Raw genomic sequence first — 20,692 nt, forward strand, 5'->3', positions numbered from 1 at the left:
CAGTCGCTGCTCTCGTGGTCTACCGGTAGGCAGAGGTTGCAAACCGGGTGCTGGTCCTTCTGTGCGTACTTGTGGTGGCAATTTGCGCAGAACTTGAAAGGAGTCTTGTACATCTCATGCGTTCAGGGGGCCCCCTGCGCTCGCATTCCTCGATGGAAAATGGAAGTTCTTGAACTTCCCTCCCTCTTTCGTCGATCTTCTCGATGATTTAGTCTCCTGAAGTCTTCTCCAATGTTTTTCGTCCCAAAAACTGCGTGTTTTCTTCTTTTTTCTCCAAAAATGTCTGGAGCCCTCTCAGGAACGATCCAGACCCAACCGCGGAAAAAAGAATCTGAAGATGGCGCCTAAGAGTGGGTGCTTCCGCAGGAAGCTCACCGACGTCACCGGAAATACACCAAAAGGTAGGACGTCGACGCCCACCTGGGCTACGAAAAAAAACAAAGAAAAGACTACGATTCCGGACCCAACCACAAGACCGCGGAATAATGCATAGTGAATCCAGAAAGATTCACGCTGCAAAACTAATTTAGCAGAGCGCAGGCTGTGAGTCCTGTCTCCATGCCTTTCCCTTTCTAATCTGATCCAGGCATTCTGTGAATACCTCCATTATGGAAGAAATGCAGACCGGCAATTCAGACCTAGCAAATTGCGCCCAGACTCGCCAACTTCCTCTGCGTTCTAAGGCACCTTTATTTTAAGAAGTCTAAACATCCTCACAGACCTCAATGGGCCCTCCCTTTACATACCCTAGCAACACCACCCCACAAATCACCAAGGGGTATGTTTTTATGTTACCTGTACCCTTTATGTGATCAGCAAGCAGCTGTGTAATGGCCATACACGAAACATGTTTATATGTTTTAAGCTAGGCTGTCTTTCCCCACTTTTTTTCACCTCAGCCCCATCCCACCGTGTTTTTGCTTTCTCTTTCTCACTTGTTTACCAGCTCCTTTCCTCTCATTTTTTTATTTATTCAAGAACTTGCACTGATGAATAAATGATGCCAGGGAAACAACAAAAACAAGCATTGGCATAGCCAATAGGTTTCGCCTTTGAGATCTTATAAGTGTTTAGCCATACAACAGTTGATGTTGTTGCACCAAGGATATTGCGCTGCATAAGTAAATACTTATTAGGACCCAAAAGCGAGACCTATTGGCTATGCCAATGCTTGTCTTTCTTGGTTGCAACCTCCGTGTTGTTGTTTCTGGTGGTTTTTGGCCCATGACGCTGAGTTGCAAAAGTTCCTATGATCCTCAAAACCCATGAACCCATGTCTCGCTTTCACTTTCTTTTCCTCTATTACATCTGATGTTCTCTTTCACCATCATAGTCTCTGATGATCTCTTCCAAAGCCTCTTGTCTGCTGGTTCCTTATTATTTGGTTCCCTCAAACAAACACAAAAGACAGACTGATACATGGATAGCTCTGTGGAGCAATGGAAAGCCATGGTGTCTGAAACCAATGCAGGATAGCTGTGCCATATGCCCAGGTAGGAGATAGCGCTCTTTCATTTGATGTCAACAGTAAGTCATGTTAGGACAGACTATTTCTCAATTAAAATAGAAAAAACAGATTTCAAAGGATGTTCTTCATTGTGGCCTTTCCCCGAGCTGGAGACTATTTCAATAGTGACTGTGTGACTAAATAAGATTGTACAACACATAGTAACAAAAAAAAGTTTACTCACACTGGAGAAGATGAGAGATGATAAGTGCAGCTGTGTTATCACTACAGCTAAGTCTCTCCTCGGCTAAATCCCTCTTAATTTGCAGAGCAAACAAGTACCTGAAACACAAAGGATAAAATAATACAATGTTCACATTACACATGTATAGACACTCATCAACATCCACATGGTACAAATGTTAAGCATAAAACGTAACATGGTAAAATAATCGGTCATAATTTGTTTTGGCACCATTAGGATGGTACTCCATACTTTTAGGACAAGAATGGACAGCTATCACACCACAGAGCAAATAAGAGTAACACTTTGGGGTTGCGGTTCTAACCGTCCCTATCCTCTTCTTGGGATTCGGTCCATAACGTGTTACAAGAGGTCACTGAGCTCACTGACATTAACACATGGGAGGCCTGCACCCTTGGTATCTTCAAATGTAGGAAGCGTCATAGGGTGAGAACGCGTTTTGCTGGTATGGCCCTCTTGCTCGCTAGAAGAGACCTTACTTTACAGTGGAGAGCAGAACTGGCCCCACTGGCGGCTGCATGGCAGGAGAGTCCCATCGCTATAAAGAAGTCCGGCATCTTCGTAAGTGACCAATTTCTGTGGACTGGGGTGCTCTTCTCGTCCGAATTCCACAAATTCACCTGAAACTGTGATTTGTCCCGTAAAGCAGAAATGAATGGCAATGCTGTGTGCACTCTATCTAGAATTCCTCCTGACCCCCTCCCCGGAAGGTCAGATCAAGTTGCCACTAATCACCTCACGAATTTCCACCTGCGTTTGTCTACATCCTCAAGAACCCAATATATAGATGCTCATCATTCTAGCGCAGAATTACTGAGTAGCGGCTCAGCCCTCAACACCACTTGCATCGGCAACCACACCACAGTTGGAGCTTTGCTTTAGCCTTATGCCAGCATCCTTTACAAATAAGGCCCTGCCTATTACAGGTTTCCAATCACCTCTTCCCATCTCCAATTCAAGGGTACCATCCCAGTTAGCCAGGTAGACCTGCTTAGTGTACCCACACTTATCAGCTAGTACAGAGATATTATCTAGTGGCCATCTGACTTAATGCACTAACTCTCAGGTATGTTACTGCTTAGCAAGCGCTTTAACTATATGCTGTTCCAGAATAATACAAGTGACATGTGATGTTGTCTTTGCTTCCATATAAAACCCCAATAAAAAAAGTTTAAAAAAAGAGTAACATTATGGGGAATATCAGATATCATTCTTTAGCCGGAAGGGTTGCTGAGCTAGGATCGCGTCTCAAGCAAGAAAACCAAACATCCAGTACAGGTTGTCTCAAACCCGGTTTATTAGAATTTTTAACCTGTTTTATTGATTGTTTGCCACAGCCACATAGATAGAGACGGATACTATCTTCTTATCCGGTCCTTGATTCCTTCTTCGTCCGTTCTCGTCTCTTCTTTTATCCTCCGTGGCAGGCAGGAGTACTCAAAATAGATTAAAAAAAGGACAAAACAAAAGAGGCAAGTATCAGGCGAAATGTTTAGGTGACGATAAAAGGGAAAAGGAGTGAGGGACCACCGGTGCACACACTAACTTCTAGGGCTGTGTGTTTGTGAAGAAGGTTCAAGGCAGATTACCGGAGGAGGCAGGTCACCCGCTTAAGCTTTCTCCCTCTTCCCGACCCAGCCCGCAAACCGTTCCCGTACCTGGGAAAACCACAGTCCTCAGGGAGCGTGGCGGGGCTTAGCGCTGGTACTTTGGCCTCCTGGCTCTGTAATCCTCCAGGTTCCTTCGGGATTTTGTGGTGGTCGCAGGGTTTCATCTCCTGGAGTACCCGTCTGGTTCTCACTCGAGCTCCAACAACGCGCCGACTCCTCGTCTCTTCTTCCGGCTTTTTGACGCTCTACCAGTTATCCTTGGCATCCCGGGATAGGCCCTTGGGAAACGACATCAGCCTCGTGGGCGGGGCTGGTGTCAGAGGGTTTCCTCTTAGAGGAGCCACCCTCACAAAAGGGAATGTCGATGTCCTGAGGAACAGGTGACGTGAGGGACCAATCTTTCTGCTGTAAGGGAAGAAGAGGGTCATGTTCAGATGTGGGAGAACACCGATCTAGATGTGGTACATCCCTGTGTCCCCCTCCTGGCCTTCTTGCGAAATCAATGGCTTGCGACACATTCCCTTCGGCTCCAATATTCCTCAGTTTTCAGCATCCTCTCTTCCCCCTGCCACTTAGGACCAGAATACTTTGAAGTCGTCAAATATCACCTACAGTCATCCCACCTACCAGACCTGTAGAAAACATACAATTGCCTTGGAGAGTCCTCTACCACCCAGTCATGCTGCTTATCCAAAGCTCAGAAGCTTTGGAAGAGCACAATAATCTCACAGAACCACAGAGGAGTAATCTTCCAAAACCTGCATAACCATAAATGTGTCCATCCAGTACAAAGCAGAAACAAGCAAGTGGAACCTCAGTCTGCATTGTAGGCTTTTGGAACAGGGAAATGAAAGGTTTCAAAACAGCTGAATTCTATGTAGCCATTTCCCCCAAGATAAGACATATAGGCACTTTTCATCTCATAACAATTTTGTAACTTGAGCTTACAACAGGAAAGACTGGAGTTTCATCTAATGGAGTTGTCCTCCTTTCCATATTCGCCCTTGTGATCCAGCAAAATGTACTCAACAAAGGCTGAAAACAAACTAACAAAGAAGATGTAGAAGCTTCACTCAGTTCCTCTTCCTTCAAGGGTCATGTGCACTCAGTTAAAAACATAAGTCAAAGAATACTACTAAGAATTCTTCTTCCTACAGTTTGATGGAAGGAAGTATTTGTCTCTTGATGTCTATCAGACTGCCATGGTAGCAGAATCGTAAGAGAGTCCCTCCCCTAGCATATCCCTCTGCAGTTCATTCTTGTAGCTATTTACTGTAGAAGAACTTTCCCCAGGAAATACTGGAAAAATGAGAAGATATAAAAACACTATTAGCTCATACTCCGGTCTGTAGTAAATTGAACATGTGCATAACCCCCTAGCTAGAGTCTTCACTTTTTCCTAATGCCATATCTACCAGTGGTGCCTTACATTGACAGTGCAGACTGCCCAGAGAACAATCAAGGACTGAAACAATCGAAGGTTTTCAAATGTGATAATCAGGCAATCTGTTACTTAGGAGACATCACTGGAAGTGAGCTTCAAAGCGTTCATATAAATCCTGTTACAGAAGAGTCTGTTTTCGTCAGAATAGAAGTAGATTCATGAGAATACTCACTAAACCAAAGAAGCATGGCAAAATCTGCAATCTTTCACACTTTCAGGCACTTATTTCATTGCAGGAATATCATCATTTTCTACTGAAATATACCTTGATCCAAAAAGGTGATGAGGAAGCTGGACCAAAAGGAGAACTGACTTGTAGTGACCATGCATAATCCAATTTTTCTTAACCTTTCAATTTCTGAGGATCCCACTTAATCATTACTGGAACTCCAGTGTAGCATCCTCCCCAGCCCAGATACATGTAAATAATCACACAACAAACAGAGCCTGGTTTTACATGTCTTTATTCCTCAGCATGTAACTGTTAATTGAACATTCTACATCATGAATTATATTACCCAAGCCCAAACACTGTCACCACTGTTCTACGGTGTCCATCAGGAACCATTAGAGTCCTGCAACATTCGCTCACAAGACACTACATCTCCCTCTTTGTTAACTAAAAAGTATAAATAATACATATATACATCACAACTGTTCAATAAGTTGTTTTGGTGCAGGATTCTTAGGTTGCTAAGTTTCACTTCTGACATCTGGAGCTGCGAAGATCGGGGCAGGTGCTTTAAATGCGAAGAATCTCGAGTAATGGACTTCCCAGGACGGTGAGCAGTCACCATGTTTCCTTTACTAGTCACAAGCCTCAGTGGGTCCGCTTCAAAATTATCCTCAGACTTGCGTTTCTGTCTGACGATAACTGGGTCTCCTCTTTTGAACACAGTGCTCTGTGGATAGCGGCATCTATCTACATAGGTCTTCATTTTGCATTTGTGAGACAAGTCAGTAGTGCGAACTTTACCAATATCAATACATCTCTCATTGTCCATTGTGGCAGTTTGGTTCCTGTCTCTCCCAAACCTAAAGGTGACAGGGCTTTCCCCCTTGGTAGAATGGGAAATTGACCTGTTCAAGCTTTTCAAGCGCAGCACGCTGAACGGTCTTCTTGAGGGTGCTTGCAAATCTCTCGACCAAACCTTTTGCCTGTGGCCAGAGACGTGTGCTTTCCGATACTTGACATTTAGATGAGTAAGACGTCAAAATCTAAGAAACAACCCATGTTGCAAAAATACTTTCTAATCTCTCAATGGCTGTCATGAGTAGTTGACGACAGACCTTGCACACGAGGAAAACAGGAAATTCATTAACAATTACTAGTAGATGATGTCTGTTGTTAAGGAGTCCATAGAAATCAATTACAATCTTCTCCCACACATGCTTTGGAAGATCAGACATGTTTAACAGATGCAGGTTGGTATTGGATGACAAGCAGTTGCACAAATGACATGTCTTTAACTCTTTTTCAACTCTTTCATCAAGATGAGTGAACCACACTTGTCCCGTAGAGCTCATTTAGTCACAACAACTCCACAATGTCCCTCCTGAGCCAGTTTAATAACTTGTTATCTTAGACTCTCTGGTTTGACAATTTGACACTCGTAAGATGATGCTTGTGGGGTAACTGAAAGTTTTTCCAGCACATATTTTAATTCTAGCATTCCCGGTCATCATGAAGAGGTCTAGTATGTTTTTCCCAAAACTAAGGTGTAATAATGGCTTTGAGTATCAGCAAATCTTGGTCAGCGCTCGTGGCAGAACCAATTTGTTCCACCGATATGGCAGCTGGGGTACTGGATTTCACAATAAAGTTAACATAAGCATCAACTGCTTTTGAAGTAGTGCCATTACACTATATTAGGCTACATGGGAAGTAGTCAGCAGGGTTTTGATCTTTTCCTGGACGATGCACAAATCATATAATCATACTCCTGTAACAGCAACCCCCACATCACAATGTGAGCAGGAATTTTGACTTCAGGATTGCCGAAAATGTTGAGCAATGCTTGGTGATCGGTGATAATTGTGAAATGCTTTCAATAAAGGAACACATGAAAATGCTCACAAGCCCACACTTCAGCAAGATATTCTTTCTGAAGTTGTGAACAGGCATATTTCCGTCAATGACAAACTTCAGCTAGCATAAGCCACAATGTTCCTTTGAGCATCAGGATGTCCAGTGTGCTGGGCAAGGATGGCACTCAACCCCGCTGGGCTTGCCTCAACAACAACCTCCGTCTTTAATTTAGGATCAAAGTATATTCTATTTCAGGGGCGCTCTCAATTGCATGCTTAATTCTCTTGAAGCTTCACTCACATTCACTTGACCATCAAAATGGGGCATTTTGTTTTGCTAAGTCTCTCAATGGGGCATTTACAGTGGCAAAGTCATGTATATAACGAACAGCAGCTGGCCATCCGAAGGAAGGATCACAGCATAGTTGCATCTGGGGGAGAAGTGGATGACAAGGCTTGTCCTTTAGTTGGATCCAGAGTCATTCCCCGATCAGAAAAGATATTACCAAAGAACTTGATTTTGGCTTGATGAAACTCAGACTTTGCTGCATTTAAAGTGAGATCTGCATGTATACAACACACTTGTGTAAGAGCTTTATCATGTTCCTTATGTAAGGCCCTAAAAACTAGTATGCATCACTGCAATGGAAAGCATTTGCGACTGACTGTATTATGCAACGAATGACATCCTGAAAAAGCTCTGCAGCTGATGAAACTTCTTAACTAAGCCTTGTATATCTAAATAAGCCAACATGAGCATTTGTCTTCCAGTTTGAGAAGGTGATACTCTTTGTTCAAATCAAGGCGCGAAAAGATTCTAGTTGCATTCTGCATGTCAGCAATTTGCAGACCCGGATGTCACTCTCTTTTAATCGATTTTGTTCTCTTGGCGCATTTCAACGCAGATGCAGTAGGCTCCTCCACTATCCTTTTTTGACACTACCTCTGTGGATGATCCCCATGGCATTGGACCAGCGGATCGCTCGATTATGTCATGCTTTGAGAGTGTATCAAGTTCTTTCTCAACAGCCTCTTGTAAATAAAATGCAATTCGACTATGTTGTTGAGCAATAGGACGGATGTCCCCATTTATGTGAAATTGCGTTTTCATAGTCTTAAATCTTCCTAGTCCATGAAACAAGGATGAAAACTGATTTCCTATCTCATAATAGGGATTGACATTGTAGTTTACAGAAATCTGCCCATGTCAGCAGCAGTACTGAAACTGAGTAAGCATGCACTCGAAGGTGCTTATACTTTCATCTTTTTATGCTTCACACTCGTTTTGAATGAACCTTCTGGTATGGCTTCCAGGATTTGGAATGCTTTACCCACGGAAACAAGAACGAATCCTCCTCCTGCCGCCTTAAAAAAAGAAGTGAAAGCAATCCTCTTGGCTCAATTCACGTGATCCTGTCAATTCTGCTACCTTTCATTTTATTGTTCCTATCTATGTATTTATCCTCAACTAGCTGACATTTGCTCTGTCAAGACAACTGACTTTACATGTTTAAGTTTTGTACCATGTTTGCACCCATCCCTTGTTTTTATTACATTTTTTGGTTTCTTTCTTACACTTGTCTGTAAAGTGCTCTGATACTCGTAAGAGTCTTGTTCGCGCTATATAAAACCTTAAAAAAAAAAACCTTGAGTTTGTAGGTGTGTCATAGCAGCCCACGTATACACTTTCGTTTTTGATGGAGTGAAACGGGGCACTGGAGACAGTTCATTGTATTTTTCCTCTGCCACAATGTTAATCGATTTACAAAAGGGGGTGGTGATGAACAGAGTGTCTGAATTGAGCAGACCACTCTTACCCAGTCCAAAGATCAGGGCTTGATCCATCACCGTTATTTATCTCACTGCCCCATCCCAGCTCAGAACCTGGCTATATGCAAATCAGTCTGTCCCTGGCCCAGTGCATCATGGGAACAGGGCAGACTAAACTACCAAGCCAATTCTTTACCAGAAAGGAGACAAGCTACCGGGGACCGGTTTCTGGCATTTCAGCCTCTTCGGCCCGGCTTGCTTGAATCCTGATGGAGCAGTGAGAAAGGGACTCATGTCTGAGTATACCCTGCCACACCTATAGTGGCCAAAATCGATTTACAAAAGGGGGTGGTGATGAACAGAGTGTCTGAATTGAGCAGACCACTCTTACCCAGTCCAAAGATCAGGGCTTGATCCATCACCGTTATTTATCTCACTGCCCCATCCCAGCTCAGAACCTGGCTATATGCAAATCAGTCTGTCCCTGGCCCAGTGCATCATGGGAACAGGGCAGACTAAACTACCAAGCCAATTCTTTACCAGAAAGGAGACAAGCTACCGGGGACCGGTTTCTGGCATTTCAGCCTCTTCGGCCCGGCTTGCTTGAATCCTGATGGAGCAGTGAGAAAGGGACTCATGTCTGAGTATACCCTGCCACACCTATAGTGGCCAAAATCGATTTACAAAAGGGGGTGGTGATGAACAGAGTGTCTGAATTGAGCAGACCACTCTTACCCAGTCCAAAGATCAGGGCTTGATCCATCACCGTTATTTATCTCACTGCCCCATCCCAGCTCAGAACCTGGCTATATGCAAATCAGTCTGTCCCTGGCCCAGTGCATCATGGGAACAGGGCAGACTAAACTACCAAGCCAATTCTTTACCAGAAAGGAGACAAGCTACCGGGGACCGGTTTCTGGCATTTCAGCCTCTTCGGCCCGGCTTGCTTGAATCCTGATGGAGCAGTGAGAAAGGGACTCATGTCTGAGTATACCCTGCCACACCTATAGTGGCCAAAATCGATTTACAAAAGGGGGTGGTGATGAACAGAGTGTCTGAATTGAGCAGACCACTCTTACCCAGTCCAAAGATCAGGGCTTGATCCATCACCGTTATTTATCTCACTGCCCCATCCCAGCTCAGAACCTGGCTATATGCAAATCAGTCTGTCCCTGGCCCAGTGCATCATGGGAACAGGGCAGACTAAACTACCAAGCCAATTCTTTACCAGAAAGGAGACAAGCTACCGGGGACCGGTTTCTGGCATTTCAGCCTCTTCGGCCCGGCTTGCTTGAATCCTGATGGAGCAGTGAGAAAGGGACTCATGTCTGAGTATACCCTGCCACACCTATAGTGGCCAAAATCGATTTACAAAAGGGGGTGGTGATGAACAGAGTGTCTGAATTGAGCAGACCACTCTTACCCAGTCCAAAGATCAGGGCTTGATCCATCACCGTTATTTATCTCACTGCCCCATCCCAGCTCAGAACCTGGCTATATGCAAATCAGTCTGTCCCTGGCCCAGTGCATCATGGGAACAGGGCAGACTAAACTACCAAGCCAATTCTTTACCAGAAAGGAGACAAGCTACCGGGGACCGGTTTCTGGCATTTCAGCCTCTTCGGCCCGGCTTGCTTGAATCCTGATGGAGCAGTGAGAAAGGGACTCATGTCTGAGTATACCCTGCCACACCTATAGTGGCCAAAATCGATTTACAAAAGGGGGTGGTGATGAACAGAGTGTCTGAATTGAGCAGACCACTCTTACCCAGTCCAAAGATCAGGGCTTGATCCATCACCGTTATTTATCTCACTGCCCCATCCCAGCTCAGAACCTGGCTATATGCAAATCAGTCTGTCCCTGGCCCAGTGCATCATGGGAACAGGGCAGACTAAACTACCAAGCCAATTCTTTACCAGAAAGGAGACAAGCTACCGGGGACCGGTTTCTGGCATTTCAGCCTCTTCGGCCCGGCTTGCTTGAATCCTGATGGAGCAGTGAGAAAGGGACTCATGTCTGAGTATACCCTGCCACACCTATAGTGGCCAAAATCGATTTACAAAAGGGGGTGGTGATGAACAGAGTGTCTGAATTGAGCAGACCACTCTTACCCAGTCCAAAGATCAGGGCTTGATCCATCACCGTTATTTATCTCACTGCCCCATCCCAGCTCAGAACCTGGCTATATGCAAATCAGTCTGTCCCTGGCCCAGTGCATCATGGGAACAGGGCAGACTAAACTACCAAGCCAATTCTTTACCAGAAAGGAGACAAGCTACCGGGGACCGGTTTCTGGCATTTCAGCCTCTTCGGCCCGGCTTGCTTGAATCCTGATGGAGCAGTGAGAAAGGGACTCATGTCTGAGTATACCCTGCCACACCTATAGTGGCCAAAATCGATTTACAAAAGGGGGTGGTGATGAACAGAGTGTCTGAATTGAGCAGACCACTCTTACCCAGTCCAAAGATCAGGGCTTGATCCATCACCGTTATTTATCTCACTGCCCCATCCCAGCTCAGAACCTGGCTATATGCAAATCAGTCTGTCCCTGGCCCAGTGCATCATGGGAACAGGGCAGACTAAACTACCAAGCCAATTCTTTACCAGAAAGGAGACAAGCTACCGGGGACCGGTTTCTGGCATTTCAGCCTCTTCGGCCCGGCTTGCTTGAATCCTGATGGAGCAGAGAGAAAGGGACTCATGTCTGAGTATACCCTGCCACACCTATAGTGGCCAAAATCGATTTACAAAAGGGGGTGGTGATGAACAGAGTGTCTGAATTGAGCAGACCACTCTTACCCAGTCCAAAGATCAGGGCTTGATCCATCACCGTTATTTATCTCACTGCCCCATCCCAGCTCAGAACCTGGCTATATGCAAATCAGTCTGTCCCTGGCCCAGTGCATCATGGGAACAGGGCAGACTAAACTACCAAGCCAATTCTTTACCAGAAAGGAGACAAGCTACCGGGGACCGGTTTCTGGCATTTCAGCCTCTTCGGCCCGGCTTGCTTGAATCCTGATGGAGCAGTGAGAAAGGGACTCATGTCTGAGTATACCCTGCCACACCTATAGTGGCCAAAATCGATTTACAAAAGGGGGTGGTGATGAACAGAGTGTCTGAATTGAGCAGACCACTCTTACCCAGTCCAAAGATCAGGGCTTGATCCATCACCGTTATTTATCTCACTGCCCCATCCCAGCTCAGAACCTGGCTATATGCAAATCAGTCTGTCCCTGGCCCAGTGCATCATGGGAACAGGGCAGACTAAACTACCAAGCCAATTCTTTACCAGAAAGGAGACAAGCTACCGGGGACCGGTTTCTGGCATTTCAGCCTCTTCGGCCCGGCTTGCTTGAATCCTGATGGAGCAGTGAGAAAGGGACTCATGTCTGAGTATACCCTGCCACACCTATAGTGGCCAAAATCGATTTACAAAAGGGGGTGGTGATGAACAGAGTGTCTGAATTGAGCAGACCACTCTTACCCAGTCCAAAGATCAGGGCTTGATCCATCACCGTTATTTATCTCACTGCCCCATCCCAGCTCAGAACCTGGCTATATGCAAATCAGTCTGTCCCTGGCCCAGTGCATCATGGGAACAGGGCAGACTAAACTACCAAGCCAATTCTTTACCAGAAAGGAGACAAGCTACCGGGGACCGGTTTCTGGCATTTCAGCCTCTTCGGCCCGACAGGAACAGACTAATTTGCATACAGCAAGGTTCTGAAACTGGGATGGTGCAGTGAGCTAAAAAACGGTGTTGGATCTAGCCCTGATCTCTTGACTGGGTGAGAGTATTCTGTTTAATTCAGAGACTCTGTCCCTCACCACCCCTTGTTGTAAATATTTTTGTCCACCCTAAGCGTGGAAGGGTATACTCAGATGTGAGTCCCTTGCTCATTGCACCATCAGGATTCAAGCAAGCCGGGCCGAAGAGGCTGAAATGCCAGAAACCGGTCCCCGGTAGCTTGTTTCCTTCCCAGTGTAAGAATTGGCTTTTGTAGTTTGGTTTGCCCTGTTCCCATCATGCACTGGGACAGGAACAGACTAATTTGCATACAGCCAGGTTCTGAAACTGGGATGGTGCAGTGAGCTAAAAAACGGTGTTGGATCTAGCCCTGATCTCTTGACTGGGTGAGAGTATTCTGTTTAATTCAGAGACTCTGTCCCTCACCACCCCTTGTTGTAAATATTTTTGTCCACCCTAAGCGTGGAAGGGTATACTCAGATGTGAGTCCCTTGCTCATTGCACCATCAGGATTCAAGCAAGCCGGGCCGAAGAGGCTGAAATGCCAGAAACCGGTCCCCGGTAGCTTGTTTCCTTCCCAGTGTAAGAATTGGCTTTTGTAGTTTGGTTTGCCCTGTTCCCATCATGCACTGGGACAGGAACAGACTAATTTGCATACAGCCAGGTTCTGAAACTGGGATGGTGCAGTGAGCTAAAAAACGGTGTTGGATCTAGCCCTGATCTCTTGACTGGGTGAGAGTATTCTGTTTAATTCAGAGACTCTGTCCCTCACCACCCCTTGTTGTAAATATTTTTGTCCACCCTAAGCGTGGAAGGGTATACTCAGATGTGAGTCCCTTGCTCATTGCACCATCAGGATTCAAGCAAGCCGGGCCGAAGAGGCTGAAATGCCAGAAACCGGTCCCCGGTAGCTTGTTTCCTTCCCAGTGTAAGAATTGGCTTTTGTAGTTTGGTTTGCCCTGTTCCCATCATGCACTGGGACAGGAACAGACTAATTTGCATACAGCCAGGTTCTGAAACTGGGATGGTGCAGTGAGCTAAAAAACGGTGTTGGATCTAGCCCTGATCTCTTGACTGGGTGAGAGTATTCTGTTTAATTCAGAGACTCTGTCCCTCACCACCCCTTGTTGTAAATATTTTTGTCCACCCTAAGCGTGGAAGGGTATACTCAGATGTGAGTCCCTTGCTCATTGCACCATCAGGATTCAAGCAAGCCGGGCCGAAGAGGCTGAAATGCCAGAAACCGGTCCCCGGTAGCTTGTTTCCTTCCCAGTGTAAGAATTGGCTTTTGTAGTTTGGTTTGCCCTGTTCCCATCATGCACTGGGACAGGAACAGACTAATTTGCATACAGCCAGGTTCTGAAACTGGGATGGTGCAGTGAGCTAAAAAACGGTGTTGGATCTAGCCCTGATCTCTTGACTGGGTGAGAGTATTCTGTTTAATTCAGAGACTCTGTCCCTCACCACCCCTTGTTGTAAATATTTTTGTCCACCCTAAGCGTGGAAGGGTATACTCAGATGTGAGTCCCTTGCTCATTGCACCATCAGGATTCAAGCAAGCCGGGCCGAAGAGGCTGAAATGCCAGAAACCGGTCCCCGGTAGCTTGTTTCCTTCCCAGTGTAAGAATTGGCTTTTGTAGTTTGGTTTGCCCTGTTCCCATCATGCACTGGGACAGGAACAGACTAATTTGCATACAGCCAGGTTCTGAAACTGGGATGGTGCAGTGAGCTAAAAAACGGTGTTGGATCTAGCCCTGATCTCTTGACTGGGTGAGAGTATTCTGTTTAATTCAGAGACTCTGTCCCTCACCACCCCTTGTTGTAAATATTTTTGTCCACCCTAAGCGTGGAAGGGTATACTCAGATGTGAGTCCCTTGCTCATTGCACCATCAGGATTCAAGCAAGCCGGGCCGAAGAGGCTGAAATGCCAGAAACCGGTCCCCGGTAGCTTGTTTCCTTCCCAGTGTAAGAATTGGCTTTTGTAGTTTGGTTTGCCCTGTTCCCATCATGCACTGGGACAGGAACAGACTAATTTGCATACAGCCAGGTTCTGAAACTGGGATGGTGCAGTGAGCTAAAAAACGGTGTTGGATCTAGCCCTGATCTCTTGACTGGGTGAGAGTATTCTGTTTAATTCAGAGACTCTGTCCCTCACCACCCCTTGTTGTAAATATTTTTGTCCACCCTAAGCGTGGAAGGGTATACTCAGATGTGAGTCCCTTGCTCATTGCACCATCAGGATTCAAGCAAGCCGGGCCGAAGAGGCTGAAATGCCAGAAACCGGTCCCCGGTAGCTTGTTTCCTTCCCAGTGTAAGAATTGGCTTTTGTAGTTTGGTTTGCCCTGTTCCCATCATGCACTGGGACAGGAACAGACTAATTTGCATACAGCCAGGTTCTGAAACTGGGATGGTGCAGTGAGCTAAAAAACGGTGTTGGATCTAGCCCTGATCTCTTGACTGGGTGAGAGTATTCTGTTTAATTCAGAGACTCTGTCCCTCACCACCCCTTGTTGTAAATATTTTTGTCCACCCTAAGCGTGGAAGGGTATACTCAGATGTGAGTCCCTTGCTCATTGCACCATCAGGATTCAAGCAAGCCGGGCCGAAGAGGCTGAAATGCCAGAAACCGGTCCCCGGTAGCTTGTTTCCTTCCCAGTGTAAGAATTGGCTTTTGTAGTTTGGTTTGCCCTGTTCCCATCATGCACTGGGACAGGAACAGACTAATTTGCATACAGCCAGGTTCTGAAACTGGGATGGTGCAGTGAGCTAAAAAACGGTGTTGGATCTAGCCCTGATCTCTTGACTGGGTGAGAGTATTCTGTTTAATTCAGAGACTCTGTCCCTCACCACCCCTTGTTGTAAATATTTTTGTCCACCCTAAGCGTGGAAGGGTATACTCAGATGTGAGTCCCTTGCTCATTGCACCATCAGGATTCAAGCAAGCCGGGCCGAAGAGGCTGAAATGCCAGAAACCGGTCCCCGGTAGCTTGTTTCCTTCCCAGTGTAAGAATTGGCTTTTGTAGTTTGGTTTGCCCTGTTCCCATCATGCACTGGGACAGGAACAGACTAATTTGCATACAGCCAGGTTCTGAAACTGGGATGGTGCAGTGAGCTAAAAAACGGTGTTGGATCTAGCCCTGATCTCTTGACTGGGTGAGAGTATTCTGTTTAATTCAGAGACTCTGTCCCTCACCACCCCTTGTTGTAAATATTTTTGTCCACCCTAAGCGTGGAAGGGTATACTCAGATGTGAGTCCCTTGCTCATTGCACCATCAGGATTCAAGCAAGCCGGGCCGAAGAGGCTGAAATGCCAGAAACCGGTCCCCGGTAGCTTGTTTCCTTCCCAGTGTAAGAATTGGCTTTTGTAGTTTGGTTTGCCCTGTTCCCATCATGCACTGGGACAGGAACAGACTAATTTGCATACAGCCAGGTTCTGAAACTGGGATGGTGCAGTGAGCTAAAAAACGGTGTTGGATCTAGCCCTGATCTCTTGACTGGGTGAGAGTATTCTGTTTAATTCAGAGACTCTGTCCCTCACCACCCCTTGTTGTAAATATTTTTGTCCACCCTAAGCGTGGAAGGGTATACTCAGATGTGAGTCCCTTGCTCATTGCACCATCAGGATTCAAGCAAGCCGGGCCGAAGAGGCTGAAATGCCAGAAACCGGTCCCCGGTAGCTTGTTTCCTTCCCAGTGTAAGAATTGGCTTTTGTAGTTTGATTTGCCCTGTTCCCATCATGCACTGGGACAGGAACAGACTAATTTGCATACAGCCAGGTTCTGAAACTGGGATGGTGCAGTGAGCTAAAAAACGGTGTTGGATCTAGCCCTGATCTCTTGACTGGGTGAGAGTATTCTGTTTAATTCAGAGACTCTGTCCCTCACCACCCCTTGTTGTAAATATTTTTGTCCACCCTAAGCGTGGAAGGGTATACTCAGATGTGAGTCCCTTGCTCATTGCACCATCAGGATTCAAGCAAGCCGGGCCGAAGAGGCTGAAATGCCAGAAACCGGTCCCCGGTAGCTTGTTTCCTTCCCAGTGTAAGAATTGGCTTTTGTAGTTTGGTTTGCCCTGTTCCCATCATGCACTGGGACAGGAACAGACTAATTTGCATACAGCCAGGTTCTGAAACTGGGATGGTGCAGTGAGCTAAAAAACGGTGTTGGATCTAGCCCTGATCTCTTGACTGGGTGAGAGTATTCTGTTTAATTCAGAGACTCTGTCCCTCACCACCCCTTGTTGTAAATATTTTTGTCCACCCTAAGCGTGGAAGGGTATACTCAGATGTGAGTCCCTTGCTCATTGCACCATCAGGATTCAAGCAAGCCGGGCCGAAGAGGCTGAAATGCCAGAAACCGGTCCCCGGTAGCTTGTTTCCTTCCCAGTGTAAGAATTGGCTTTTGTAGTTTGGTTTGCCCTGTTCCCATCATGCACTGGGACAGGAACAGACTAATTTGCATACAGCCAGGTTCTGAAACTGGGATGGTGCAGTGAGCTAAAAAACGGTGTTGGATCTAGCCCTGATCTCTTGACTGGGTGAGAGTATTCTGTTTAATTCAGAGACTCTGTCCCTCACCACCCCTTGTTGTAAATACAATGTTAATCGAAGCACCACTGTCTATGATAAAAGGTATGGGGCACTCATTCACTTTCAGTGTGATCTTAGGAGAGTGTCCAAATTAATTTTGCACTTTCACTTGTCGACCTAGCTTCAGCCGGCATTCGTCCTTGAAAGAAGTTAATCCTACATGCGCATGTCATCCAGCAGTCAACATAGACATTGCACATCCATCTTTCTCACCGCCGCTTGACAATGACAAACTTTTAGACGAGGAATTTGATGACAGTCGATGTCATTATGATTGCACTTGCTTCAACTGGTGTGTTTGCTTGGCCTTGTGGGCGAGCGTGGAATGTCTCGTCTGGAACGTTCTGGCATCCATTTTGTTTTCTTGACGTGACGCACTTGATCTTTCCTCCAATTCGTTTTTTTACTTGAAGCACTTGATCTTTCCCTTGCTTTGCAAACTGTTACAAAATTATTCTCTTTCCCACAGCCTTTGCATATCTGTCCAATGGGGGGGTCTTTTACCTTCATGTGGAAAGGAAAATCTACATTGAAAACAGCAAATTTCTAGCCGGTGACAAACAAACTCCATCACTTTCTTCACCAGTCTTGCGCTGGCTGAAGTGGCACTTTGACTCCACATAACCAACCGTCAATTTTCACTTCAACTGATGCACACGTGGCATGCACTAGAAGTTTGCAGGACCACAGCAAACTCTACGAAAGAGCACTCTCGGTTTTTCGGGCTGCAGGTTTACGCAATACCCTACTTCGTCACCAGTTGCAGCATCCTCCCCAGCAGGATACGAGAAAATGATCACTGCCACAAACGGAGCTTGGTATTAAAAGTCTTCATTCCTCAGTGTGTAACCATTAACTGAACAATCTATATCATACATTCTATTACCCACACCAAGCCCTTACATCACTGTTCTACGGAGTCCGAAAGGAACCAACATGGTCACGTCATCACTAACTCACAAAGACACTTCACCAGGGAACCCCACCAAATCATTACCAGAAACCAAGAACACCGGCCTAAGCTTGTTCAATGATTTGAGCTGCAAAAAACACATACAGAAACAAGCTTTCATCAAATAAACACACAAAGATGAAATATTTTATTTAATTCAGACCAAAAAAAAGGAAACGGGTATGGTAGAGCTCTTCTAAATTCAATTGAGGCCACTCAACTTCCATACTACATTCTGTTTAATGCACTTGCACTGTTCCCAAAAATCTATATAAAAAAACTAACTTATTTTGTAGCCTCGAATTTCCAAATTCCATCACATTAACATAATATTTTAAAATGATAATTTTACAAGTTGCTTCTTTATTTATATACAGTTAATGATTCTGTTAATATTATGTCATTTTCTATGCAGTTGTGGACCCCCTGATTACGCTTTGCGGACCCCTATGGTTCCCTGAACCACAGGTTAAGAACCATTGTACTAATCCATGTGAGAGGTGTGAGATTTCCATGATGTAGCTCACTGTAGGTCACCTACTATTCAGTTTTAATTCACAAGCTAGTTCAAAAATTCTAAAACCAAGCAAGGGACAGACAATTATAAGAAGGATCAGATTAATAACAAATGTTGGCAAACTGTTAAGAGAATTGAAACTAGCAATACAGGCAGAAGTGACTGTGAGACAAATAAAAGTCCTTCAATAAATGATAAATCGGCAAAACCACACTTCCCACTCCCACTAGCAAATAGCTCCCCTGGGCTCTGTGTTCTTTCCAATCACAAACATTACTCATGAGACCTTAGGAGTAATCAAATAAGGGATTTAGGGCCAGATGTATCATTTTAGCATTTTGCGAGTCCTTAATAGCAATTTTTTAGGGAATCGCTATTAAGGACTTGCACAATGCTATGTACGTAGGAATCGCAATAATTTTGCGATTCCTTATTTGCGAGTCGCAAATAAGGCATGGCTTCCCATCCATTCCTATGGGCCAAGAGGCCCATAGGAATGAATGGGAATTGCGCTGGCAATTTGCGAATACCCGGTAGGTACTCGCAAATTGTGAATGTAATTTCAAGGGTGCAAGGGTTTCAAAAGGGCACCCCTGAATTGTGCATGTGTGCACATGTGGCACACATACATGCCCTAAGGGCATGTCTGTGTGCCACATGGCACTTTGAAAAAAGCAAAAAAGTTATTTTTTAAAGGAAATCGCAACTTACCACCAACTTTAAGTTGGTGGTAATTTGTGATTCCTTAAGGCAATATCGCAATTTGCGATGCCTACTAGCTTAGCATTTAGGGAATTGCAAATTGTGATTCTCCAAATGCATGCGCAAAATAAGGAATCCCAATTTTTGGGATTCCTTATTTTGCAAGTAGTATTTGACTACCTACATAGCACACAGCTAAACTGCGTTCGCAAACGCGGATATTCTCTGAATTTTAGCTTTTGCGATGGCTATTTCGCTTGCTACAAATAAAAATTGTTTAAAAAAAAAAGGGAGCGCCAAAACAATATGATAAAAATGTTTTACTATTGTGATGTTTCACTGAAAGCCATGCTAAATAAACAGTTTGTTTCTTATCCTTCTACTGGTGGGGGGAGTCTCTGCCATAAAGCTTGTCAACCATCAAGGACCACAATGCCCAATTCTAAATCAACTGGCTGGAGAAATGAGGCAACTCTGCCTAGACAAGAAGATCATGGATTCGTTGAGATCATACCAGGTGCTGATTTGACAGCATAGGGACTTTCCTTGAACCACTGGAATTCAACTAACTCACCTAAATGATTATCCAAATGTCAATGCATTTAATACAAGGCCGGCTTTAGAACCGGTGGCACTTGGTGCCACAATCTTTTTTGCCCAAGCCTCACCTACTCCCCCCAAGATCTCCTCCTCAGATTCCGTATCACCAGTAAAAAGTGCCCTTCGTCTCGCTAAAGCCCCTCTCCCACAACATTTCATTTGTTTTAACTCACTGGCAGGGTTGGACTGAGAACCAAAACCGGCCGTGGCAAAATGCTCGGCGGGGGGTGTTGGGGGTGCGACCGCGCTCGTTCCCAGATCCGGTTTTCAGCTGCAAAAACGGCCCTGTAACAAAAACGGCTCAAAACCGGGCATTGCCCGGAGCCCGCAGCGGCCAGTCCGGGCCTGCTCACTGGTAAAGGCTAGTTTTACTAATCCAGTCAGCTATCCAAATAAATACAGACCTTTTCTTTGCAGCAGGCATATCAACCCTCTGCGCTACTTTATGCTGAGCCAAAACTGCCACTAGACAGAACTCTGATATCTCCCTAGAAGGAACATTGCTGCCCGTAAGCTCAACGCACAAGGAACTCTGCACCAAGTGCTTTTAAACGTAAGTTATTGTTAAACACAGCGCTCACCCCGGATTTATTAAAACGTGCTGATGGAGGGCAATTTCTTTTCAAACCGATTAATAATGGAGAAACAGTCTAAAAGTATTGTGGACAATGTGAAAATATATTAAGGGCCTCATACTTTAAAAGAAACACAAAAGTGCACTTTGATGTATATGTCCTTTCATTAGTGCATATTTACCACATTCAGGATTTCCCAGTTTACAGAAGTATCACTGGAAGCTGAAAAAACTGTACTCCTAGTAAAGCTGTGAATTCCCTTTTGAATGAGAAAACATACATGAATAGATTTGCTCATGCGAAAATATGGTCAGAGACTGCAAATTCTCTTGCCTGTAACCCCTTTTTCACCCAACCTGGAAAAAGTTTTAATCCTGCTGCTATCACAAATACAATTCTGACCTTTCCTGCTGTGGGAAGTCTGGAGATTTGGTAAATACC

At 45.2% G+C, this 20,692-nt stretch overlaps 1 protein-coding gene across 2 annotated transcripts in view; it reads right to left on the bottom strand.

Annotated features, from left to right (window-relative positions):
* Positions 1-20,692, bottom strand: part of FARP2 (FERM, ARH/RhoGEF and pleckstrin domain protein 2) — a 1,631,776-nt gene that overhangs the window by 1,148,370 nt on the left and 462,714 nt on the right. For both annotated transcript variants that reach the window (XR_015300958.1, XM_086944011.1), the window contains exon 6: positions 1,692-1,789. Coding sequence is in view for 1 of the 2 variants with exons in the window: in XM_086944011.1 (XP_086800137.1) it covers positions 1,692-1,789 (98 nt within the window). In the remaining variant the exon portion in view is untranslated. The remainder of the gene's footprint in view (positions 1-1,691; positions 1,790-20,692) is intronic.

This window comes from Lissotriton vulgaris, chromosome 11 (assembly GCF_964263255.1).
Source record: "Lissotriton vulgaris chromosome 11, aLisVul1.2, whole genome shotgun sequence".
Lineage (NCBI taxonomy): Eukaryota > Metazoa > Chordata > Amphibia > Caudata > Salamandridae > Lissotriton > Lissotriton vulgaris.